Source organism: Anomaloglossus baeobatrachus, chromosome 3, assembly GCF_048569485.1.
Source record: "Anomaloglossus baeobatrachus isolate aAnoBae1 chromosome 3, aAnoBae1.hap1, whole genome shotgun sequence".
Classification (NCBI taxonomy): domain Eukaryota; kingdom Metazoa; phylum Chordata; class Amphibia; order Anura; family Aromobatidae; genus Anomaloglossus; species Anomaloglossus baeobatrachus.
In genome coordinates this window covers 528,151,086-528,178,546 of record NC_134355.1, presented here as the reverse complement: position 1 = coordinate 528,178,546, position 27,461 = coordinate 528,151,086, and the positions used below count along the sequence as shown (strand labels likewise).

The 27,461-nt window shown below is 48.7% G+C and overlaps 1 protein-coding gene across 1 annotated transcript in view; it reads left to right on the top strand.

The window, feature by feature from the left end:
• ATR (ATR checkpoint kinase) overlaps nt 1–27,461 on the top strand; it is a 264,456-nt gene that overhangs the window by 135,633 nt on the left and 101,362 nt on the right. Inside the window, exons 21-27 of the mRNA XM_075340780.1 lie at nt 3,345–3,470; nt 3,717–3,923; nt 9,114–9,227; nt 10,117–10,232; nt 18,220–18,340; nt 18,842–18,979; nt 20,430–20,634. Coding sequence (XP_075196895.1) covers nt 3,345–3,470; nt 3,717–3,923; nt 9,114–9,227; nt 10,117–10,232; nt 18,220–18,340; nt 18,842–18,979; nt 20,430–20,634 — 1,027 coding nt within the window. The remainder of the gene's footprint in view (nt 1–3,344; nt 3,471–3,716; nt 3,924–9,113; nt 9,228–10,116; nt 10,233–18,219; nt 18,341–18,841; nt 18,980–20,429; nt 20,635–27,461) is intronic.

The following is a 27,461-nucleotide window of genomic DNA, read 5'->3' as shown; positions in this document are numbered from 1 at the left end:
TAGTTCCGACATGGGAGACCCAGCACCCTCCCTGTTGCCTGTTGGCAGTTTTCTTGTTCCGTGTGTTTTCACCGGCTGTTGTTGTAGTCAGAGGTTCCGGTTGTTCCGGGTTTTGCTCTGTCTCTACTTGTGGGTGGATGTCCTCCTTCAGCTTTTGCACTAAACTAGCTAGATTTGGTAATCCAGGGGGTGTATATGCTCGGAGGGAGGAGCTACACTTTTTAGTGTAGTACTTTGTGTGTCCTCCGGAGGCAGAAGCTATACACCCATGGTCTGGGTCTCCCATGTCGGAACTATAAGAAAAAGAATTTACGGTAAGTAAACAAAATTCTCTTTTTTTGTTCCTATAGCAACCAATCACAGCTGCTATTAAAACCAGTAGTTCCAGGCTTCATTTACTTTAATGGAGGCATGTTTTTTGGAGAACAACTGTAAAGCACGGGGTTACATTTTCCCGTCAAAACATAGTCTACGACGCTCCCTGGGTCACATGAGGCGTCTGTGCAAAATTTCGTGATTGTATATGTGACGGTGCAGATTCCTTTAGCGGACATGGACACACACACATACATACACAGACACACTTACACACATACACACATACACACACACATACACACATACACACACACATACACACATACACACACACACACACACATACACTGAGCTTTATATATTAGATAAAGGGACATTGTTCAGAATTGTAAAATTTGGCCTGGTCAAGAAGGTAAAAACAATGTAATTAAACAAGGCACTCCCGAACTTGAAAGTGATGCAAGTTTATTTAATGTGCATGAAATAAATAACGTTTTCGGTCCACTACGAACCTTCCCCATGGCAGCCCCCATGCAGCGGTGGATACCGCGCTTCACGCCATCCTGTGCCTCCAGTTCTCTCCACTAATGTGCAACTGAGGAAGGTCCGTAGTGGACCGAAAACGTTATTTCTTTCATGCACATTAACTAAACTTGCATCACTTTCAAGTTCGGGAGTGCATTGTTTAATTACATTGTACAGCTTTGGAACCTGAAGAGCACCCCTATCTCTCGTGATATCCCTACAAGGAAGTGCCATTTCTTCTTTCTAAGAAGGTGAAAACAGGCTTGGGGTGAAGGGGTTAAGTTATGGTTTAAATAATTTTCTATTTTGATCTTAATTGTACAGACGCTGCCATACTGAACATGTCTATTTTTTTTTTTTTTTTTTTACTCACTTTATTTTTAATGGGGGAAAGTGTTGGTTCCATTTTTTTTTTCTTTTAATTTTTTTTTTAATTTTTCTTTTAGTTTCTTAGGAAATTTGAACCTGCAGTCCTCTGATTTGCTTGATCTATATATATTGCAATACAGCTGGTCTCCAATGAAGCCCAGCCTGTGGCTCTATGGTTAACAGCGGTGTTTTTAGCTTCGCTCCAGCCTTTGCTCTTAAACCTAGTATGAAACGGCCTCGGCTCCATCCGTCAGCACCTACACAGGCGGCGTACAATCTTTTGTCAATGTGCCTAAAGCCTGCTTTACACCTTACAATTAAGCATACGATATCGTATGCGATGTGACATGCCCCCATCGTATGTGTGACACGTTCAATTTGTTGACCGTGTCGCACAAACAATTACCGTATTTTTCTCTTTATAAGACGCACTTTTGTTCCCCCAAATTTTGGAGGAAAGTAGGGGGTGCGTCTTATAATCCGAATATACGGGGGGGGGTGTATATATATACAGAGTCCAGTGGAGGTGCGGGCCGCTCTGGAGCAGTGCTGGGGGCTGGTGGGGGCAGGTGAAGCTGCGGGCGGCAGCGTTAGATCTCCTGCTCCCGCTCATATAATATGCACAGCCGCTGTCCATCAGCAGCGTGGTGCTGAAACTGCATCGCGCTGATGGGATGGGGCAGCGGGGCATATTATATCTGCCTGTGCTTACCTTTGATCGCACATGCACCCCCTGTGTTAGATATGGCCCCCATGCTGCTGCCCATAGTAAAATAATAAACTCTTTACTCACGTCCTCCTGCGTGTCTGCCCGGTCTCCCGGTGCTGTGATCTTGCACGTAGAGATATCTCTCTGCTGTCCCGATCACATGACTGGCACTAGAACCAGGAAGTAGGAAGTGCAGGAGACAGGAGGAGCTCAACGCCGAGGAGGGAGACACGAAACAGGACAGTGCTGCAGAAGGTAAGGAAAGAGTTTATTTTACTAAAAGCAGCAACATGGGGGCGATATCTAACAGAGGGTGATGTGTGCCTGCCACAGTGGGCCTGTGTGCCTGCCACAGTGGGCCTGTGTGCCTGCCACAGTGGGCCTGTGTGCCAGCCACAAGGGGCCGGGTGCAGCAATAGGGGGCCTGTTTGCCAGCCACAGTGGGCCGTGTGCCATCCACAGGGGGCCACGTGCAGCAATAGGGGGCCTGTGTGCCAGCCAGAGTGGGCCTGTGTGCCAGCCAGAGTGGGCCTGTGTGCCAGCCACAGGGGCAGTGTGCCAGCCACAGGGGCCGTGTGCCAGCCATAGAGGATGTGTGCCAGCCATAGGGGAAATGTGGCATCACTGGGGGACGTGTTCAATATAAGGTGGCCATATCCAGATTAAGGGGGCTAATTTTAGGATGAGGGGGCTATGAGGGACATATACCTTATATTATTTGTTAGACGGACACTGGCATTATAAGACGGACCCCATTTATTAAAAAATTCTCTATTCCTTCACCAAATTTGGGGGTGCGTCTTATAATCAGGTGCGTCTTATAAAGCGAAAAATACGGTAATTGCCGTCACACGTACTTACCCTTCCGTACGACCTCGCTGTGACGGCGAACATCCACTTCCTGGAGTGGGAGGGACGTTCGTCGTCACATCGACGTCACGCGGCAGCCGGCCAATAGAAACGGAGGGGCGGAGATGAGCGGGACGGAAACATCCCGCCCACCTCCTTCCTTCCGCATTGCCAGCGGGAGACGCGGGACGCAGGTAAGATCTGTTCATCGTTCCCGGGGTGTCACACACTGCAATGTGTGCTACCTCAGGAACATTGAACAACCCGACGTGCAATTCTTAGCTTTTGAACGATGTGCGTGTGAAGAACGTTTTTTTTTGTTCAATCGCAATCGCACGTAGGTTTTACACGCTACAATATTTCTTACGATGCCGGATGTGCATCACTTACGACGTGACCCCGCCGACACATCGTAAGATTTATTTTAGCGTGTAAAGCCCGCTTTACATATAGAGCATGCATGGTCACACATTGCTTGACTGGCTTATACAAGGGTATTTTATTTGCCATTTATAGTTGTTGTTTTTTTTCCCTTTACCATTTTTGTGTACTATGTGGTTTATTTTATCTCCAGGAAACAACCAAAAGCACAGACTTGCAAACGGCGATGCAGCTGTCGATAAAAGCCATTCAGCATGAAAACGTGGATGTTCGTGTGCACGCTCTCACTAGCTTAAAGGACACTCTGTATAAGAATCAGGTATCTAGTTTTCTATTCATTAGGTTTTATTTCTCAGTTATGGGCTATTATAGACTTGCTGAATAAGTAGATATCTGCTTATTGCCCCACACATTTTAGATGTTTGCATTTATTGCTTTGTAATGCTTCGTTGCCAGTAATGTGCAGTCACCCGTGTTTATCTTAATGCAAACTGCTTGTTTACTGCCTGCTACAATATTTCTTTTGGATTCTATTTTTTTCTAACATGTATGTGTTTGTTTATAGGCTAAGCTGTTACAGTATTCCACGGACAGTGAGACTGTGGAGCCGGTGATCTCTCAGCTGGTTACAGTGCTGTTAATAGGATGCCAAGATGCCAGTCCACAGGCCCGACTGCTGTGTGGCGAATGCCTTGGACAGTTGGGTGCAATTGATCCTGGAAGACTGGACTTTTCAGTTAGCGACACACAAGGGAAAGGCTCAACCTTTGTCGTAAGTAAAACTTTACCATTTCCTCTCCTTTTTTAAACCTTTTATATTTTTCTGCCTTGGTAATGCTCATGTTAATATTAGGCTGAAAAACTTTAAAGGGAATCTGTCACCAAGTTTTTGCTCCCTCCCCCATCTGAGAGCAGCATAATGCAGAGACAGAGACCCTGATTCCAGCGATGTGTCACTTACTGAGCTCTTTGCTGTCATTTTGATAAAATTAATGTTTTCTCTGCTGCAGATCTAGCAGTTACACAGAGCTCATAAATATGCTGGACTACCTGGCAGGAGGCCAAGTAGTCCTGTAATAATAATCAACTGCTGATTAAACAGTGATTTTATCAAAACTAAACTAAGCAGCTCAGTAAGGGGTACTTCTCACATAGCGAGATCGCTGCTGAGTCACAGGTTTTGTGACGTACCAGTGACCTCATCAACGATCTCGCTGTGTGTGACACTAAGCAGCGATCTGGCCCCTGCTGTGAGATCGCAGATCGTTACACACTGCTCTGGTTCATTTTTTGCTCGTTGCTCTCCCGCTGTGAAGCGCACATCACTGTGTTTGACAGCGGGAGATAACGATCTGAATGTGAAGGGAGGCGGCTTCTGGCAGCTGCGGACGCTGGTAACCAAGGTACATATCGGGTATCCAAGCAAAGCGCTTTGCTTAGTAACCCGATATGTACCATGGTTACGTGTGCAGGGAGCCGGCTTCTGGCAGCTGCGGACACTGGTAACCAAGGTACATATCGGGTATCCAAGCAAAGTGCTTTGCTTAGTAACCCGATGTGTATCATGGTTACCAAACACAGCGTCGTTACACAGGTCGCTGGTGGCTGATCTCTGATCGCTGTGGAGATCTGCCTGATTGACAGCTCACCAGTGACCATGTAGCGACGCTCCAGCGATCCCTGCCAGGTCAGATCACTGGAGCGTCGCTTAAGTGTGACGGTACCCTAAGTGACACACCGCCGGAATCAGGATCTCAGCCCCTACATTATGCTGCTCTCCGATTGGGTGGCAACCTGGTGATAGATTTCCATTAATAGAGCATTAATCAGGCATTCTCACATAGATTTTTAAATTAACCACACCAGCCTCATCAGGAGCTAGGAATCTAGTGAAAGCTGAACTGTCCCTAGATTTCAAAATACAAACTGCAAGCACTATTATTTCTAGATCTTAGACTTGTAGAGGCTGGTGTACTTACTATAAACATTCACGTTAAAATGGTTGTAGAGTTCTTTTAAGTTTCACTGCCTAATATTAACTCCTTACCAACATCCATCATCCATGTATGGGGCAAGTCAATAGCAGGTGTGTGGGACAGGGTCACAGGGTGAGCCTGGCCCATACTCTGCAGCTAATGGCTGTGACTGACTCTGAGGATCTGCCTCTAATTGCCATTAGTGATAGGCGGACTCGGACTGTAAAAGTCCGGATCCGAGTGGTTACAAAGGTACCCGGGTGTCGGGCCCAGCCCAGGATTCCGGGTGTTTGATCCGGATACAGCACTTGAGAAATGAAAAAAAAAAAAAGGAAAAATAAAGAAAATAAGAATGAGGCGAGCGCTTCATGCTTATTGAGGTTCCATTGCAGCTGTACACTTCTCCTGCGGCCTCTTCTTCACTTCCTGGGCCGCTCACTAGGCTCATCCATATGCACTGTTTACCCTGCCCACCGGCCGTCTTGACGTCTGTGGTTGGTTGTAGTCAGACACGCCCCGAGCCTGTGTGACAGCGTGTCTGACTGCAACCAATCCCAGCCGCTGTCTGCGGGTTAGTATTGTGGTATAAAAATAAATATAATATTGTGTTGGGTCACCCTGTATTATAATACCCAGCACATATAAGATAAGCGCACAGCTGGGGGCTGCAGCCTGTAGTCGTGGGCTTTATCGTGGGCTTTATCTGTCCCTAATATGAGGGAGGACCCTACAACAAATTTTTTCTTTATTTTTACTGTACGATTATAGACGCAGACAGTGCCTGTGACTGGAAGCAGTCAGCTGACAATTTGCCACTCAGGGTGGGGGCGCATCTGACTGCAACCAATCACAGGCACCGTTGGGTGGGGAAAGCATTGAATATTCTGTAACGGTTAATTATTGGCACCGAATATGAATGCTCCGCCTGGAAGCAGTTTACCACCATGCAGAGCCTCGGTGAGTGCAGCTTGCCTGCTCTTATCCCCCGATCCCTTCTACCAACATTTTTAATCGCTGGAAACTGGTCCCCATAAACCATAAAACCGATTTTTAAAAACCAGATAACATGGACCCACCAGTCCCGGTTGTCTGCAAGTCCGCACATCACTAATTGCCATGCGTAGATTAGAGCTCCTCCCCAGACTGTTAATCTGTTAAATGGCATTGTCAAACTCTGACAGCAGCATTTACAGCGCTCTGGGATGGGACACGTCATTTAGTGCTCCCGTTGGCACTCCTTTGATGCAATCACAGTGCACCTATGATTTGCTATGACAGCCATGGTCTGTTGAAGACCTCCATGCCTGTCATCAGAGCGCTCTTTTGCATCCCAGCCTGTGGCCGGGCTTTAAAGAAGATATTGATTTTCACTATATGCAGCAATACTGTGGTGCTGCTTTTGCATAATACAAGCAATCAGATGTTTGCAGGTTGAAATCTCCTAAAGAGACTAATAAATACAGTTAAAAGAAAAGTCTAAAAAACAACATAAGCTTGAATCACTTACCTTATCCCCCATTAAAAATAAAGATAATAAAATACACGTTATATTTTCACAACCATAAAAGTCTGATCTATCAATATATAAAATGAATTAAACTGATTTATACTATACTATAAAGAATAAAAAAAATGCTAAACTTGTGGGTTTTTTGGTCACTGCCACACCACAAAGAAATGCTATAAGAAGTGATTAAAATGCCATCTGTCCCAAAATGGTATGAAAAAAACCCAGTCTTGCCCTGCAAGGAAAAAAAAAAAACACTTTGGTACCAATCCTCAAGGAAAAAATGAGCAGCATGTGATTTCAGAAATGAATTTTTTTATGCATATAAATAAATGATCACTGGCGCTGCATTGATCAGATAAGCGGAGCTGCTCATAGAAAGTGAGGTCTGTGTCAGCTCACCGCGTAAATTAAAGATGGACACTAAAAATGGAACTACTGCGCCTCCTATATTTTGATTAGCAACAGAATACTTAGGATTAATGAAGGTGAGACGAGGTCAATTGTGCCCTGAATACAATAGCAATGGTTCAAATATAGTGGATAAAATGGAATTTAGAACACATGCATACCCACAATCCATGATGGAGCTTTTAATGTGTGATTATTTGCGACACCCCCCAAAACGTTCAGCTTCAAATATAAAAGAGAGGGAGATTAATACATAAATAAAGGAAATGAATCAGCCGTGCACATACACCCCCTATACTGGGCCAGAACTGGCTTACATCAGATGGCTATAGCTCTAACTACGGATGGGAGGTTTGCCCAAGCGCGCTTGAAATGGTTAATGGTATATGGTTAAAAATGCCTTGGTGATAAAATGGATCTACAGGGTGCAGCGATATTACACAAAAAACTTAGACGTGCTGTTCGCGGTGGCCACATCACAAGGTGCAGCAATGCCCATTATCCATCCCTCTCATCCCTAGTTAGATCTTTATCCACACAAATGACACAGTCTCACCTTCATTATCTCTTTGATTTCAGAAATCGTTTTTACTTTACTTGTACTGTAAAGTGCAGCATTGTTTACTCTTGAAAAAGGGGCAATAAAAGCACATCTTACAGACAAGCCCTAAAGCAGTTGTCCAGGTTTGGTTTATGTGAGTATTCGCACCACGAGCATGCGTGCTTGTGAGTGCAGACTACATCCGTTCAGCTTCTCTTAGTAGAAGTGAATTGAGAAAAGTCAACGGAGTCTAGTGGACACCTGACTGCTTGTATGCAAATCGTGACCTCGCCCTCACACTGGGAGTACCAGGGACTGCAGACTGTTTCCTGGGCCTGGGCAATCCCTATAAATAGTAGATGTTTTCCTCCTAAAAGCAGCTTTCTACCTTGTTTCCCCTGAAAATAAGACAAGCTTATATTCTATTCTGCTTTAAAAAATGTGCTGTGGCTTATTTTCAGGGGGTGTCTTATACTTGAGGCTCCTGATACCTGCTGTATTAGTGCCCGAGGATGTCCTCACAATCCTCAGTATCTCTCCTGAGCTGACAGTGGCAGTAGCATAGAAATGCACGCTGTCACTCTCAGATCTGGAGTGCCACCGAGGATTGTGGTAAGAAGATGCTAGCTAATTAAATTAATATTAAGCCTCATAACCCTGTAATCCCACCCACAATCCTGCACAGGCACTCGCGCTCCATACCTGCTGTATTACTGGTACTGCCAGCCTGTGGATCGCATCACTATCCTTGCGACTCTCCTCAGCTGGGAGTGACCGTGTGCATGGTTATGCAGCTGTTACACTCAGCTGAGTAGAGTAACCGAGGATTGTAATGCGACCCTTGGGCTAGCAGTATCGGTAACACAGCAAGCATAGCTCTGGGGCAGGACTCAGCGACGGGTGGGATTACAGGGGGATAAGTAAGGCTTCATTCACTTAATTAGCCGGCGCATTCTCACTGCAATCCCCAATGGCAGTCCTGATCTGAGAGTGACAGCATTTATTTCTATACAGCTGTCACTCTGAGCCCGAGAGAGATACCGAGCATTGTGGTGCGATCTTCAGGCAGTGATACGGTACAGCAGGCATAGAGTGTGAGTCCCCATGCAGGGTTCAGGGTGGTGGGCGGGATTCTGGGTGGGAAGAGGGTGAATATTCATTCATTTAATTAGCCGAGGCTTAGAGCAACAGAAGGGGACAATAAAAGTTGCACATCCTGAAATATGGCTGCACAACCCCTATTTCAGGATTCTGTTATTTAAGTACACAACTAGGGCTTATTTTTGGAGTAGAACTTTATATTTCAACCCTATTCCAAAAAGGTTGAAATATCCTGATATCCCGCTAGGGCTTATTTTCAGGGAAGGGCTTATTTTCGGGAAAACATAGTAGTACCACTGCACATGGAGAGGCAGAGAGTAACGCAATGGCGAGATCAGGCTTATTTCACTTTATAGGGGCAGAATAGAAGGTGTAATGACCTGTAATGCTAGGCAGGTGTAATGCATATATTGCTGTTTTGCTCAGACTGGAGTTGAAGACCCGAATTTTGCCTACGAGCTGTTGATGGAGCTGACACGGGCTTTTCTTGCATACGCGGATAATGTCCGGGCTCAGGATTCTGCATCTTATGCTATTCAGGTAATCTACTAGTACAGTGACCATTGTGTTTTACATCCGTATTCAATGTTATGTACACTGAAGCAGGGAGTCGCAGTATTTATTATGTAGCTTCACATGGAATATCTGTGCCTTTTCCATCTATTCTGCTCTTTGGATATAAAAGCATATTTTTATTTACCATTTATTAAAGAATTAAAACATATGGAGTATTTTGCTATATGAGACCTATATGTGAAATTGGTAAAACCTCTATGTAGATGTCCCACATGAGCCATGTGATGTATAAGTGTGTCATTACCACTACATATACTGTGTGATATTTCAATCACATATTAATAACATATCAGGCCCAAGATATAGCAGTTATCATTTATAGGCAAATAGATTGTAGTTTAGGGAGATAATGAAGTTAAGCTTGAGCAGACTACTCTGAATAGTAAAATCACCGGAATTGCACTCTAAACTTCAGGGTAGTGAAATACATTATGGTCATATAAGTTACAGTTTTTTTAACAATCGCCTCAACCAGCCTAGCTCCAACATTTTTCTTTCTTCTATTATACAATGTTGTTAATATTCTATTATTTGTAAGTAAAGTTGGTGCAAATTAATTTGGAAGCCCTCAGCATCTCCTCTTACCTGATGACATCCATGGCTCTTCTTTTAATTAGCCAGCCTGCTGAGACGTAGTCTTGGATGTAATGGACATTGTGACAGGTAATCAAAAGAAGGACTGCAGATGCCATCAGGTAAGAGGCTCCCATCTGGTGACCACAGATGACTGAAGTGGCTGATAGACCAAGTCTTGTGAAACCATTTGCACCAACGCTAGTCATATGTAATTTCTATGGACTGCTGTGGGAATGGCATCGTCAAATGTCACTGTTGGGTCTATGTGTGCCTGCAGGAACTGTTAGCCATCTATGAATGCAGGGAGGGAAGAACTGATTGCCCTGGACGCAGGCTTTGGAGAAGATTTCCAGAACATGTTCAGGAGATTTTGGAACCACATCTGAACACAAGGCATGTATGAGAACAAAAGACTAGGATTGAATAATAGATCTCTCACTAGATCTGTTCTGTCTGTGAAGCTGCCCTACAAATGACAATTGCATATCAATAGTTCAAATTAGTAACTTTAATAACTATTAATTGAAAATATAAAAGCTTAAAGGGGTTGTTCACTACTAGGACAACTCCTTCTCAATCACCATGTGTGCCCTCGGTAAAATAACACATATACGGTATTCCCCGAAGGTGTCGGCGCCATTCTAGAAGTGTCGTCACTTGCTCTCTCGGGCCTCCTGTGACATTATGTCATGCAAGCCCTGTGCCCGATCATCGCTGGCTTCACTCTTCCCTTCTTAGGACATATCAAACATCAGCCATGGTGATTGAGAAGGGGTTGTCTGAGTAGTTAACAACTTTAACCCCTTAGCCAAGGCATTCGTACATGTATGACGGACATCCGCTACCACTTGGAGTAGGCTCCAGTTATATTACATACCTTGCAACGAAAGTAACTCATGTGATCAGCGCTAGCTCCAGTCTAATCAGGTTAACCTCTCAAGTGCCGTTTGCATTTGTGACAGTAACATTTAAGGGCCTCCAGGATGAGGAGCCATAAGTCCGGAGCCCGTCGGCTATCCACAAAATGCAATCATGGGGAGACAATGAGTTGCAGTGGCATTCAAGGACATACTGAAGGTCTCATTTGTCTTGCGTTATACCTATGAAGCCCAGACTGGGCTTCATAGTAAACCAGTAATGTTACAGTACTCTGAAATACTGAAATATTGCAGTGTATTGCAGAGACAGTCAAGGGGGCGCAAATTTAGTCAACTAAGGGGACTCATAAAAAAAATGATAAACATTGAACATATGTTTCCATACATATTAATACTTAAGGGGCACTTTGCACACTACGACATCGCAAGCTGATGCTGCGATGCCGTGCGCGATAGTCCCCGCCCCCGTCGCAGCTGTGATATCTTGGTGATAGCTGGTGTAGCGAACATTATCGCTACGGCAGCTTCACATGCACTAACCTGCCCTGCGATGTCGCTCTGGCCGGCGAACCGCCTCCTTATTAAGGGGGCGGGTCGTGCGACGTCACACGGCAGGCGGCCAATAGAAGCGGAGGGGCAGAGATGAGCGGGACGTAAACATCCCGCCCACCTCCTTCCTTCCGCATAGCCGGTGGAGGCAGGTAAGAGATGTTCCTCGCTCCTGCGGCTTCATACACAGCGATGTGTGCTGCCGCAGGAACGAGGAACAACATCCTTACATCGGTATTTCCCAATTCATGGAAATGACCGAGGCTATACCAATGATACGATTACGACGCTTTTGCGCTTGTTAATCGTATCATAAAAGGATTTACACACTACGATATCGCCTGCGACGCCGGATGTGCGTCACTTTCAATTTGACCCCACCAACATCGCACCTGCGATGTCGTAGTGTGCAAAGTGCCCCTAAGAGTTCTGCTGTATTCTTTTGTGTGTGTATATTATGCAATCATAGCAGCTTGCATCTGTTCACCCTTACTTTATTCTGCTCATTGGTGCTGGTCCGTTTTTTGAAGTATAGAATTATTAGACTTGGTGACTGACTTCATATTTCCCCAAATGTAAATGGGAAAATGTAAGAATTAAAAAAAAATAATAGCACAGTTGGTAGCCAGCGTAATTGCTTAAATTAATAAAATGTAAAAATATTCAGAACACATGGTGAGTACCTTAATCAAAGCACTAGAATTGGATTTTCTTCAGCGCTCTATTGGGAGACCCAGACGATTGGGGTATAGCTACTGCCTCCGGAGGCCACACAAAGCACTACACTAAAAAGTGCAAGGCCCCTCCCCTTCTGGCTATACCCCCCCGTGGTATCACGGGTTCTCCAGTTTTCAAGCTTTGTGCGAAGGAGGTCAGACATCCATGCATAGCTCCACAGATTTTAGTCAGCAGTAGCTGCTGACTATTTCGGATGGAAGAAAAGAGGGCCCATATAGGGCCCCCAGCATGCTCCCTTCTCACCCGTTGATGGTGTTGTAAGGTTGAGGTACCTATTGCTGGTACGGAGGCTGGAGCCCACATGCTGCTTTCCTTCCACATCCCCCTGGGGGGCTCTGAGGAAGTGGGATCCTGCCGGCCTCAAAGCTCTGACGCCGGGCTCCATCCACAGACCCATTTGAACCTGCTGGATACGGAGCTGGAGTACCGTTCAGGGACATGGCCCTGCACCATTACAGGTACTCTGTGTCCCCGTACACACAGGCACAGCACACTCCAGACTTGCTGGGTGTGCTAGTGCGCCGGGGACAGTAAAGGGTTACAGTCACTGCAGCTTTGCTGAGTGACTTTGTGTATTGGGAACTACCACGCCGGACGCTCCGGGAGCGGCGGCGCGGCTGGGACTTGTAGTTCGCCGGGGACTGGGCGCCGACCGCGCTTTTACGGCGACGGCGCTTATAAATCCAGTCCCCGGCTTCTGCGGCCTAGTGCCGCTTCGTTCCCGCCCCCTCCCTGTCACTCAGGGAAGGGGACAGGCGCTGAGCAATCAGCAGCGCCGAGGGCTGGAGCCTTTTTACATGCTCCAGCCCTCTCACTGCACACTGTCGGACGCCGGATTCCCGCTCTGACTTGGGGCACGCCCACGGCCCGCCCCTCCTCACACGAGCTGGGGAAGACGCCGGCAGCCATTACTGCAGTCCGAGCTCGGACTTTCGGCAACCAGGCAGGACGGTGGCGACCATACACCCGCTTATAGGCGGGCGGTAAGCGGCACACATAGTGCTGACCCCAAGATATACTGCAGTGTGTACATGTGTATTTTAACTGCATAGGTCGCTATATGCCCGCTTGGAGAGCGACACATCAGCAGCAGGAAAGCAGGTGTGCTAAGGCACAGGCTTTCTAGGCTGCTTGTATTGCACGTACTGAAGTGTTCATTTGTGTTTATGCTTGTATGCTATACACTGCACTGTACAGTCGCTAGTCTTAGCTATATTCTCCTGGAATGGCTAGACTACAGCAGCAGAAAACCAAGGGTGCTGGGGCACAGGTTTTTTTTTCTATGCTGCTTGTATTGCATGGGCTGCAGTGTGCATTTGTACTTGTGCTTGTATGCTATACATTGCACTGTATGGTCACTCTTCTGGGCTATATTCCCCTAGATGACTAGTCTACAGCAGCAGAAGAGCAGAGGTGCCAGGGCACAGGCTTCTATGCTGCTTGTATTGCTTGTGCTGCAGTGTTCATTTGTACTTTATGCTTGTATGCTATACATTGCACTGTACGGTCACCAATCTTGGCTATATACTTCTAGATGGCTAGTCGGCAGCGGCAAAAAAGCAACACAGATTTTCAGTGCTGTTTTTACTACATGGGATGCTGTTCATGACACCGTCCCATTGTGTGCATGCTCCCCTGTAGCACTTCGTCTGCCGGGGTCTCTAGCACTTCGTCTGCCGGGGTCTCTACTAGTCGTGGCCAAAGAAACCACCTGTCATCCCTGTCCAAGGACAGGGACGGAGTTGCAGTTTCGACAGATATATTGTCATAAGATAGAGACTTGCAGTCCAGACAGGCCATGGGCAATCTTCCTGACCAACCTCATTTGGAACGGGGGGGTCCCAGGAGGACTCTCTGTACGATAAGGCGGCTCTCCAGGACTTTGATCCTGACATCGCTATCAATCCGGATACACCGGATGGTAACGCCATACGGAATGATCCTATAGCGTCCATCAATGGAAGGTTGGATCTTTCTCCCTCAGCTCCCCCAGTGGAGGAGTCAGCTTCACAGCAGGAGAAGTCCCTTTTCAGTATCTCAAACGGATATTGAGTATTTTTCTGGCCACGCTGACTTCAGAGAAGCAGTCCAGAAACACCACGCTTACCAGATAAGCGTCTTCTCCAAACGTTTTTTAAGATACACGTTATCCCTTTTCCCCTGACGTGGTCAAGCGCTGGACCCAGGGTCCAAAGGTGGATTCTCCAATCTCCAGGCTTGCGTCTAGAGCCATAGTTGCACTGGAGATGGGGCTTCACTTAAAGATGCCATTCACAGACAGATGGACTCTGGTTGAAATCTGTCTAGGAGGCTATCGGCGTGTCGGTTGCTCCGGCATTCACAGCCGTATAGGCAACCTAACCTTTTCAGCTGTTCTTGCGCAGCTGGCCTTGAGCACATGTACATCTGTACCGCAGAGGCGTCCGTAACTCCGCAATGTCTGCACTGCGACTTACCCTATTAATGCTGTCCTAAAAGTACAGTCGAGGTTTCGGTCCTTCCCAAGCTCGGGCAGGTCCCAATTGTCCTCGTGCAAAAGGGCTACAAAACCTCAGACGGGCTCAGATTCCGGCCGGGCTCAATCACGCCCAAGGAAGGCAGCCGGAGGAACCGCTACCAAGGCGGTCTCCTCATGACTCTCAGCTCTCTCTCTCTCTCCGCATCCGCGGTTGATGGCAGACTCCCCCGCCTTTGGCGACATTTAGCTGCCACAGGTCACAGACCGGTGGGTGACGGACATTGTGCTCACGTGCACAGGACAGTGTTCTGTTCTCGTCCTCCGACTCCATTCTTCAGAACGGCCCCACCTCCCCACCGAGCAGATGCCCTGCTGCAGGCGGTGGACGCTCTAAGAGCAGAAGGAGTGGTGATCCCTGTCCCCCCTCAGGAACGAGGGCGAGGGTTTGTACTCCAATCTCTTTGTGGCTCCAAAAAAGGACGGCTCCTTCCGTCCTGTTCTGGACCTAAAACTGCTCAATAAGCATGCGAACGCCAGGCGGTTCCGGATGGAATCCCTCCGATCCGTCATTACCTCAATGTCTCGAGGAGACTTCCTTGCCTCAACAGACATCAAAGATGCCTATCTCCACGTGCCAATTGCTACGGAGCACCAACGTTTTCTACGTTTTGTGATAGGAGACGACCATCTTCAGTTCGTAGCTCTGACATTCGGTCTGGCGACAGCCCCACGGGTGTTCACCAAGGTCATGGCAGCAGTGGTAGCAGTCTTGCACTCTCAGGGACACCCGGTGATCCCTTACTTGGACGATCTACTCGTCAAAGCACCCTCCCTCGAGGCATGACAACGCAGCCTGAATGTTACGCTGGAGACTCTCCAGACTTTCGGGTGGATCATCAATTTGGCAAGGTCAAATCGGTCACCGACTCAATCACTAACGTATCTCGGCATGGAGTTCACACTCTATCAGCGATAGTGAAGCTTCCGCTGAACAAGCAGCGTTCACTGCAAACAGAGGTGCAGTCTCTCCTTCAAGGCCAGTCGCACCCCTTAAGGCGCCTCATGCACTTCCTAGGGAAGATGGTGGCAGCCATGGAGGCAGTTCCCTTTGCGCAGTTTCATCTGCGCCAACTGCAAGGGGACATTCTCCGCCAATGGGACGGGCAGTCAACCTCCCTGGACAGGAAAGTCTCCCTTTCCCAGACGGCCAAGGACTCTCTGCAATGGTGGCTTATTCCCACCTCATTGTCACAGTGAAGATCCTTCCTACCCCCATCCTGGGCAGTGGTCACGACAGATACGAGTCTGTCAGGGTGGGGAGCAGTTTGTCTCCGCCACAGGGCTCAGGGGACGTGGACTCAGCAGGAGTCCACCCTTCAGATCAATGTTCTGGAAATCGGGGCAGGGTATCTTACCCTACTAGCTTTCCAGCAGTGGCTAGAAAGAGAGCAGATCCGAATCCAGTCGGACAACTCCACAGCGGTGGCATACATCAACCACCAAGGAGGGACGCGCAGTCGGCAAGCCTTCCAGGAAGTCCGGCGAATCCTCATGTGGGTGGAGGACACAGCATCCACCATATCCGCAGTTCACATCCCGGGCGTAGAAAACTGGGAAGCAGACTTCCTCAGTCGCCAGGGTATGGACGCAGGGGAATGGTCCCTTCACCCGGACGTGTTTCAGGAAATCTGTCGCCGCTGGGGGGTGCCGGACGTCGACCTAATGGCGTCTCGGCACAACAACAAGGTCCCGGCATTTATGGCACGATCGCGCGATCACAGAGCTCTGGCGGCAGACGCCTTAGTGCAAGATTGGTCGCAGTTCCGGCTCACATATGTGTTTCCACCTCTGGAACTCTTGCCCAGAGTACTGCGCAAAAAATCAGATCCGATTGCAGCCGCGTCATACTCGTCGCCCCAGACTGGCCGAGGAGATCGTGGTACCCGGATCTGTGGCATCTCACGGTCGGCCGACCGTGGTCACTACCAGGCTGGCCAGACTTACTGTCCCAAGGGCCGTTTTTCCATCGGAATTCTGCGGCCCTGAACCTGACTGTGTGGCCATTGAGTCCTGGATCCTAGCGTCTTCAGGATTATCCCAAGGGGTCGTTGCCACCATGAAACAGGCTAGGAAGTCCACCTCTGCTAAGATCTACCACAGAACGTGGAAGATTTTCTTAACTTGGTGCTCGGCTCAGGGAGTGTCTCCCTGGCCATTTGCATTGCCTACTTTTCTTTCCTTCCTGCAATCGGGGTTAGAAAAGGGCTTGTCGCTCGGCTTCCTTGAGGGGGAAGTCTCGGCACTATCCGTGTTTTTTCAGAAGCGTCTAGCACGTCTTTCTAAGGTGCGCACGTTCCTACAGGGGGTCTGTCATATCGTACCCCCGTACAAGCGGCCGTTAGATCCATGGGATCTCAACAGGGTATTAGTTGCTCTCCAGAAGCCGCCTTTCGAGCCTCTGAAGGAAGTTTCCTTTCTCGCCTGTCACAGAAGGTGGCGTTTCTCGTTGCGATCACATCGCTTCGGCGAGTGTCTGAGCTGGCAGCTCTGTCATCCAAGGCTCCCTTCCTGGTGTTCCACCAGGACAAGGTAGTGCTGCGCCCCATTCCGGAGTTTCTCCCTAAGGTCGTATCCTCATTTCATCTTAATCAGGATATATCCTTGCCTTCCTTTTGTCCTCATCCGGTTCACCGGTATGAAAAGGACTTACGTTTGTTAGATCTGGTGAGAGCACTCAGACTCTACATTTCCCGCACGGCGCCCATGCGCCGTTCCGATGCACTTTTGGTCCTTGTCGCTGGTCCGCGCAAGGGGTTGCAGGCTTCTAAAGCCACCCTGGCTCGATGGATCAAAGAACCAATTCTAGAGGCCTACCGTTCTGCGGGGCTTCCGGTTCCTTCAGGGCTAAAAGCCCACTCAACCAGAGCCGTGGGTGCGTCCTGGGCATTACGACACCAGGCTTCGGCTCAACAAGTGTACCAGGCAGCTACCTGGTCCAGTCTGCACACTTTCACCAAGCATTATCAGGTGCATACCTATGCTTCGGCGGATGCCAGCTTAGGTAGAAGAGTCCTGCAGGCGGCAGTGACACCCCCGTAGGGGAGGGCTGTTTTGCAGCCCTAACATGAGGTATTTCTTTCCCCACCCAGGGACAGCTTTTGGACGTCCCAATCGTCTGGGTCTCCCAATAGAGCGCTGAAGAAGAAGGGAATTTTGTTACTTACCGTAAATTCCTTTTCTTCTAGCTCTTATTGGGAGACCCAGCACCCGCCCTGTTGTCCTTCGGGATGTTTTTTGTTGTTTGCGGGTACACATGTTGTTCATGTTGAACGGTTTTTCAGTTCTCCGATGTTACTCGGAGTTAATTTGTTTAAACCAGTTATTGGCTTTCCTCCTTCTTGCTTTGGCACTAAAACTGGAGAACCCGTGATACCACGGGGGGGTATAGCCAGAAGGGGAGGGGCCTTGCACTTTTTAGTGTAGTGCTTTGTGTGGCCTCCGGAGGCAGTAGCTATACCCCAATCGTCTGGGTCTCCCAATAAGAGCTAGAAGAAAAGGAATTTACGGTAAGTAACAAAATTCCCTTCTTTGGTTGTCAGCCCTCCTGCCTCCCCCCCATGTAAAAATGCAATGAAAAGCATCAAAATATTTTATGTACTCAAAATGATATCAGTAAGAACATCAGCTCCGCATGTTAGAATGAATCCCTCTCACAGGTCCATGTAATCGCACATTTATTTTCGCTTTTTTACATCAGGTATAAGAGTTCTAGGAAAGCAGTAAACTGGAGCAGCATAAAGAAGCCTATATACCTCAGTAGGCTGGGAAATAATTTTGCAGACTGGTCTGCGTGCTGGGCTGGTTACTTGATCACCAAGGTAATATTATATTCTGTATGGTAAGATGTTGTAGTCATACTCATAGCCCCAAATATCTAAATTGAAAGCCTTACGATCACATGAACATGTATTGTGTGTGCAGTGCAGGATTAAATCCTGTCGGGTGATGCATATCATTTCCTAATATTTTTATATGGAAAATGACTCTTGGATCGGATGCATCTTTATTAGGTTTTTTTACTATACAGCAAAAACAAGAAAAATTCCCAACAATGCCCCTTCACTCCCAAATTTTGCTCCTAGTACTAAGAGGATATACCAAAGATGAAAGGGTGTGAAAGCAAAGACCAGCGTATTTATGAAGGCAACAACTGGTAGAGTAGAAAGACCAAGGTCCAGAATTCAAGGCTCCGCTCCAGCACATTATGGGATTATTCGATATACTGCAGATTGCATAAACTCAACTACTGTACTAATATTTCCTGAATGTAGCCCGTGTATTTAGGCTATAACTATACCTGTACTATATATCTTTTACAGGTCAGGCATGAATTTGCAAGAAAGGTCTTTAATTGCTGTAGTATAATGATGAAACATGATTTCAAAGTGACCATCTATCTTCTCCCACACATCCTAGTGTATGTTATGCTTGGATGCAGCAAAGAAGACCAGGAGGAGGTAAGGGAAAGGGAACGTGTCAGCAGATTTATGATGTCCTCACCATGGGAATGGGAAATACTAACAGGTTCCTTCATCACAAGGAACAGTGGTTCATGTTGAAATGCTTTGCCTGACTGGTCTACCCGTGGGGCATATTCACATGTCCATTTTTCTTATCCCATTGATTATCCAACTATTCACACGTCTGTTTTATTGTTAACGGATCTGTAAGCGCATTGTTCATTCTATTTTGATCAGTTTTTACTGATCAGCCTTGACTAAGCAATGTGTCTGTTTAAAAAGGAATTTCACATGGAAGCCATCTGTAAACTGTATTTAGCACATATGGTTTGTTTTTTTTGGGCCCTGTGTGCATGGTGCAGTTTTTGATGCTTTTTTTAGTACAGTTCATCGTGCGGTTTGTTGCCCAAATCTTCATGTCTATTCTTATCCCAGCAAAGTCCATGAAAATTCGGAAGTGCTGTGCGCACGTTGCTACTTTTTTTCCTTTGAAACAAAGAGGAAAAGGAGTTTTACAGGATGAGTATAAAAAACTTTATTGATAAAGAACATCCGATGTACGTTTCGCGGTATTATGCTTGCTTAATCATGTATGACCATCCATGATTAAGGAAGCATAATACCGCGAAACGTACGTCGGATGTACTTGGGGGGTTTCCTCCTACCGCCTGCTTGCTCCAGCGCTGTTACTTTGACTGGTAAATATAGACCTTCCCGCCCTCCCCTCCTCCCGCTGGGATTTACTGCTTTGCCATTTGGCTGTTCCAATAGCTGGGAGGACATATTTTGGGAGTGCAGAGGTAGAGCACTTTCCAGCTCTGGTTTGAGCTCAGCCCATCTCCCTTTATTTGTTGTCATGTGTTTGCAGTTTTTATTGTAATCACACTATTGTACTTATGTATTGGCATTGGTTTTAACATCTTATATCAATAAAGTTTTTTATACTCATCCTGTAAAACTCCTTTTCCTCTTTGTTTCAAATGATTAATGGAGTAGGTAGTGAGCCTTTGCTCTCACGGTATTGCAGGGCCACATTTACACTTCAAAATGTGCCATAAGCCTTTTGTTGTATTTACTTTTTTTCCTTGCAGGATTTGGTGCAGAAAAAGAAGCATGTCAATTAATGGTCTGTTTTTTTCCTGCGTTTTTAGCCTTTCCAGTCATTAAATTAATTTAAAAAAAAAGGAATGCATTTTTTTTCATGCGTTTTTCATCAACAAGGTCCATTTTTTTAATGCAAATAATTTCTGCAGCGTGCACAGAGACTTTAAGTTTGAAGTGGCCTGGGGGTGTATGTGTTTTTGGATGACTGCTTCTAACGTCATTAACACTCCCCCAGTGCACTTCAAGCTTGATTTGTATATGGACTCCACGCTATATTTCTCATGAATGGCACATTAGTAAACCTATATTATCACAATAATAATAATTAACTTTTTCATCTTAGGTTCATGCTGAAATAACAGCAGTTTTAAAGCATGATGATCCAAGGGTTAGACGTCTACAAGACAATGCCTCTGATCTCAGCCAACTCAGTACACAAACCGTCTTTTCAATGCTTGATCATCTTACTCAGTGGGCAAGGGAGAAACTCCAAGCAATTCATGCTGAGAAAAGCAACGTCAAAAGTGGTGGTCCTGGAATAATAAAGGGTTAGTTATTGTAGTAGAGCAGGTACCACATTATTATTATTGTACTATTAGTAGTGTAAGAAAAAAATTGTAATGGAGAACAGGATGATTATTCATCCTCTATCGCAGGACTGGACAATTAATTTTCTCAAGGGGCCACTTTAGAGACCTTGCCTGTTGTGAAGGGACGAACCACTATGCACCACAAAATAACAACATTTACCATTAGCTTGTGGAAAAATGTAGTGAGTAAGTGACTACCTCCAGTTTTGCCTGGGCACTCCTCCAGTCTGTCAAAGAGTGTTTTCTTTATCGTTCCTATGGGAGACCCAGACATTGGGTGTATAGCTTCTGCCTCCGGAGGACACACAAAGTACTACACTAAAAAGTGTAGCTCCTCCCTCTGAGCATATACACCCCCTGGATAACCAAATATAGCCAGTTCAATGCTTTGTGTTCAGGAGGCACACATCCACACATGCATTCTCATCTGATTTTTGATTTTTGGAAAGAGTTTGAAGAAAAGCGGGTCCAAGCCTGGACTCCCGGCATGTCCCTTCTCACCCCACTGTGTCGGCGGTGTTGTTAAGGTTGATTTCAGGGCTGGAGCCTTACATGCCGCGCTCCTTCACCATCCCTCGGGCTCTGGCTTGAAGTGGGAGCCAGCACGGTTCTCCCTGCCTTGCAGGAGACCGGTCTCCATCCGCAGCCCTTCAGGATCCTGCCGGACGGAGCACTCATCCCTCAGGGACCTGGCCCTGCGTCTCACAAGCTAAGTATCTGAGACGTTATTGTCGGGGGATCCCTTGTACTTTATTGTTGGGGAGAGTGGGCTGTGTATCTATTCTGACATTTCCGGCCGGTTCTCTGGTTTTCACCTGAGAACCGCGCCGATGGTGCCTGCGCGCCGGCCGCATCGTTAAATTTAGGCCCCGGCTTCGCCTGAGGCCTAGTTTCGATTTCACTGCCCCTGCATGTCAATCATGCAGAGGGACAGTGCGGCTCCGCCCAGCGGCCGTTCGGCACAGGGGAGGGACACTCCTCTCTGAGGAAATATTCCCTCCCCTGTATATCTCCTTGGCCCTCCGGATCCCGCTCTTAGAGTAGGCCCCGCCCCCTCTCCTCGCTCCGGCGCCATTTTATCAGCGTTCTCACAGCGATCGGCGCTGGCTGCAGCATCTCTCTGGGGGTCCGGGCTGTGAGATCTGGAGGGCACACAAACGGTCTGGTAAGGCACAACCTCCGGTTGTGGACCTGCTTATATACTCTCTGGGGGTCATTCTGGCTCAGAGCCCCCACTTCAGCAGCATGTCTCACACGAGGAGCAAGACTGCAAGGCTGTACTCAATATGCACTGCATGTAAGCTCGTACTGCTTGAACCGAGCACATATCCACATTGTGATGCCTGCTCTAACATGGTGGTGCCTCAGCCTGGAGTCTCATCCCCAGTGGTCCCTCCGGCTGCTCCGGCTCCGGTGGCTGAACCCCCGGCTTGGGTAGAATCCTTCTCTAAGTCTATCTCCCAGTCTTTTGCCGACTCCATGGGACAGTTGTCCCGGACTCTGCTGAGCATGCATCAGCCCCCTTCTCAGGGCGCCTCTGCTGCTAGGGCTCGCTCAGCAGAGCTCACAGAGGATTCTTCATCTGGTCCCAGACCCCGTCCTCCAAAAAGGAGACGCAGGGTCCCCTCTCCTTCCTCGTCCCGCTGCTCTGATTCACGAGCTGACTCGCAGGACGAGGAGGATGCCTTTACTGGGGGCTCGGACGCTACCTCCATGTGCCCCATTGATCTGTCCGAAGGTGACGCAGATGTTAGTGATTTGATTGCGTCCATTAATTCTGTACTGGACCTCAATCCGCCAGTATCAGAGGAGCAACCCTCTCTGGCAGAAAAGCACCAGTTTACCTTGCCTAAGAGAACATGGAGTGTGTTCTTTAACCACTCCAGTTTTCAGGCCACTGTGACCAAGCCTAGGGCCTGTCCTGACAAACGCTTCCCAAAGCGTGGTTCTGATGACCGTTTTCCCTTTCCACCAGAGGTGGTCAAGGAGTGGGCTCATTCACCAAAGGTAGACCCCCCGGTGTCTAGACTCTCAGCTCGGACAGTTGTATCAGTGGCTGATGGCATCTCACTTTAGGATTCCACTGACCGCCAGGTTGACCTTCTGGCCAAATCTGTATATGAGGCGGCAGGGGCCTCGTTCTCCCCATCTTTTGCAGCAGAGTGGGCTCTCAAAGCCATCTCTGCTTCTCTAGAGGAGATGCATTCCCTCACCAGGGACTCTATGCCCAAAATGGTTGCCTTAACTTCCCAGGCTTCAGCCTTTTCATCCTATGCCATGTCTGCCATGCTGGAGGCTTCTCACCGCACTGCGGTGGCTTCGGCTAATTCCCTCGCTATCCGCAGGATCTTGTGGCTTCGAGAGTGGAAGGCAGACGCTTCTTCAAAGAAGTACCTTGCTGGGCTCCCATTTGCTGGCTCCAGGCTGTTCGGTGAACAACTGGATGAAATTATTAAGGAAGCTACTGGCGGGAAGAGTACTTCCTTGCCACAAACTAAAACCAGGAAACCTGTCCAGGGCAGGAACCAGTTGAGGTTTCGTTCCTTACGTTCCTCCAACTGGTCGTCCTCTAAGCCCTCGGCCTCGTCCACTAACTCAGCCAAGGACCAAAAACCCAACTGGCGCACGAAGCCGCGTCCTCAGAAGACCGCAGGAGGTGCTGCCACTAAGGCAGCCTCCTCTTGACTATCTGGCTGCGCCAGCAACGTCCTTGGTCGGTGGCAGGCTCTCCCACTTTGGCGACGTGTGGTTTCAACACGTCTCCGATCAGTGGGTGCGGGATATCATCTCCCACGGCTACAGGATAGAATTCTCTTCCAGCCCGCCAAACAGATTTTTTCTGTCAACTCCCCCCTGCTCCAAGGCCGCCGCCTTCTCTCAGGCCGTGGCATCCTTGCAGGCCAACGGAGTAATTGTACCGGTTCCCGCCCGGGAACGGTTCAGAGGTTTCTACTCAAATCTCTTCCTAGTCCCCAAATAGGACGGTTCCTTCCGGCCCATCCTGGATCTCAAGCTTCTCAACAAGCATGTTCAGGTGCGGCATTTTCGCATGGAGTCTCTGCGATCAGTCATTGCCTCAATGACCCAAGGAGATTTCCTAGCATCCATCGACATCAGAGATGCCTATCTGCATGTGCCAATTGCAGTTTCACACCAGCGTTGGCTACGTTTTGCAATCGGAGAGGAACATTTCCAATTCGTGGCTCTCCCCTTCGGGTTAGCCACGGCCCCTCGAGTATTCACCAAGGTCATGGCAGCAGTGGTTGCGGTTCTGCACCTCCAGGGGTTGGCAGTGATTCCTTACCTGGACGACCTTCTAGTCAAGGCTTCATCCAGTGCAGACTGTCACCGGAGTGTCTCGCTCACTCTCGCCACTCTAGTCCAATTCGGGTGGCTTGTCAATCTGCCCAAGTCCACTCTGACTCCAACCCAGAAGCTCACGTACCTAGGGATGCAATTCGAGACTCTGCCGGCACTTGTGAAGCTGCCCTTAGTCAAACAGCAGTCCCTCCATCTGGCGGTGCGCTCTTTGCTGAGGCCCCGCCGTCATTCCATGAGGCACCTAATGCAGGTGCTGGGTCAGATGGTGGCGTCAATGGAAGCGGTTCCCTTTGCCCAGTTCCATCTGCGTCCTCTGCAGCTGGACATTCTCCGCTGTTGGGACAAGCGGACTTCCTCCTTGCACAGGTTAGTGGCTCTGTCGCCACAGACCAGGGGCTCCCTTCAGTGGTGGCTTCGGCCCCTCTCTCTGTCTCAGGGATGCTCCTTCCTGGCCCCTTCCTGGGTAATCCTCACCACGGATGCCAGTCCATCCGGCTGGGGAGCAGTATATCTCCACCACAGAGCGCAGGGCACTTGGACTCCGTCCGATCAGCCCTCTCGATCAATGTGCTGGAAATCAGAGCTGTGCTTCTAGCTCTCTTAGCCTTTCACCACCTGTTGGCGGGCAAGCACATTCGAGTCCAGTCAGACAACGCGACAGCGGTTGCCTACATCAATCACCAGGGCGGGACACGCAGCCGCCTGACAATGTTCGAGGTTCAACGCATCCTTCAGTGGACGGAGGACTCCAAGTCCACCATATCCGCAGTCCACATCCCAGGCGTGGAAAACTGGGAGGCAGATTATCTCAGCCGTCAAACCGTGGACAGCGGCGAGTGGGCTCTGCATCCGGCAGTGTTTCGGTCAATCTGCCGAGAGTGGGGCACTCCGGAAGTGGATCTAATGGCATCCCGGCACAACAACAAGGTTCCCGTTTACGTGGCTCGCTCCCACGATCCTCAGGCCTTTGCAGCGGACGCGCTGGTTCAAGATTGGTCCCAGTTTCGTCTGTCTTACGTGTTTCCCCCTCTAGCTCTCTTGCCCAGAGTCCTGCGCAAGATCAGAATGGAGGGCCGTCGGGTCATCCTCATTGCTCCAGACTGGCCCAGGCGAGCTTGGTACCCAGACCTGCTCCATCTGTCCGTAGAGGTGCCGTGGCATCTCCCGGACCGTCCATACCTTCTCTCACAAGGTCCGTTTTTCCGCCAGAATTCTGCGGCTCTCAGATTCACGGCGTGGCTCTTGAGTCCTGGATCTTGACGGCTTCTGGTATCCCTCCTGAAGTCATCTCCACTATGACTCGGGCTCGGAAGTCTTCCTCGGCCAAAATATATCACAGGACCTGGAGAATTTTCCTGTCCTGGTGTCGCTCTTCCGGCCATGCTCCTTGGCCTTTTTCCTTGCCGACCCTTCTATCCTTTCCACAGTCCGGTCTGCAGCTAGGACTATCCCTCAATTCCCTCAAGGGACAGGTCTCGGCTCTGTCAGTGTTGTTCCAGCCGCGTATCGCCCGGCTGGCTCAGGTGCGCACCTTCATGCAGGGCGCATCTCACATCATTCCGCCTTACCGGCGGCCTTTGGATCCCTGGGACCTTAATCTGGTCCTCACGGCTTTGCAGAAACCCCCCTTTGAGCCTCTTAGGGAGGTTTCTTTGTCTCGTCTTTCACAGAAAGTGGTCTTTCTAGTGGCCATAACTTCCCTCAGGAGAGTCTCTGATTTGGCTGCGCTCTCTTCGGAGTCACCTTTTTTGGTTTTTCATCAAGACAAGGTGGTTCTCCGTCCGACTCCGGACTTTCTCCCTAAGGTGGTTTCTCCTTTCCACCTTAACCAGGACATTTCCCTGCCTTCCTTTTGTCCGGCTCCTGTTCATCGCTTTGAAAAAGCGTTGCATACTCTGGATCTGGTGCGGGCGCTCTGGATCTATGTGTCTCGCACCGCTGTTCTTAGGCGGTGCACCTCTCTTTTTGTGCTGACCACAGGTCGGCGTAAGGGCCTCTCGGCTTCTAAGCTGACCCTAGCTCGTTGGATTAGGTCGGCCATTTCCGATGCCTACCAGTGTACTCAAGTGCCTCCCCCGCCGGGGATCAAGGCACACTCGACCAGAGCTGTCGGTGCCTCTTGGGCTTTCAGGCACCAGGCTACGGCTCAGCAGGTCTGTCAGGCTGCCACTTGGACTAGTCTGCATACCTTTTCGAAGCACTACCAAGTGCATGCTCATGCTTCGGCAGATGCGAGCTTGGGCAGATACATCCTTCAGGCGGCTGTCGCCCATTTGTGAAGTTAGGTTTCGCCTACTTCTCAGTTTTCTGTTTATTCCCACCCATGGACTGCTTTGAGACGTCCCAATGTCTGGGTCTCCCATAGGAACGATAAAGAAAAAGAGAATTTTGTTTACTTACCGTAAATTCTTTTTCTTATAGTTCCGTATTGGGAGACCCGGCACCCTCCCTGTTGCCTGTTGGCAGTTTCTTTTTCCGCGTGTTATCACCTGCTGTTGTTGTAGACAGAGGCTCCGGTTGTTCCGGTTTTTGCTCTATCTCTACTTGTGGGTGGCTATTCTCCTTCAGCTTTTGCACTAAACTGGCTATATTTGGTTATCCAGGGGGTGTATAAGCTCAGAGGGAGGAGCTACACTTTTTAGTGTAGTACTTTGTGTGTCCTCCGGAGGCAGAAGCTATACACCCAATGTCTGGGTCTCCCAATACGGAACTATAAGAAAAAGAATTTACGGTAAGTAAACAAAATTCTCTTTTTTAATTATAGCTGGATGCTTCTACTTTTTAATAATAGCTTTCACAGTTTATCATGGTAGATTTAGGAGGGAAGAAATTTTATGAACTGACTTGTTGCAGTGGCAGATTTCTATTACTGGACCATGCTGGTATCAAAAAGATAGCCATTGTGTCACAATTGTTAGCAAGGCAGACTGCATAGCTTAGAGCTGGATTTTATACTCCTGTAGTAATGGGATTGAATTCACAGCACTGGGAGGCAAACACAGCAGGGAGGCAGGAGGCTCACAGCAGAGAGGAATGCACAGCACGGAGGCTTGCACAGCAGGGAGACTTGCACAACAGGGAGGCTTGCAGTGGGAGGCAGGAGGCATGCAAGGCAGAGAGGCAGGAGGCTCACAGCAGGGAGGCAAGAGGCTCACAGTAGTGAGGCTTGCACAGCAGGAGGAGGCAGGAAGGCAGGAGGCTCACAGCAGTGGGAGACAAGGTACAGCAGGGAGGCTTGCACGGCAGGGAGACTTGCACGGCAGGGAGGCTTGCACAGCAGGGAGGCTTGCACAGCAGGGAGGCTTGCACAGCAGGGAGGCTTGCACAGCAGGGAGGCTTGCACAGCAGGGAGGCTTGCACAGCAGGGAGGCTTGCACAACAGGGAGGCTTGCACAACAGGGAGGCAGGTAGCTCACAGCAGGCAGGAGGCTCACAGCAGGGAGGCAGGAGTCACATGGCACGTA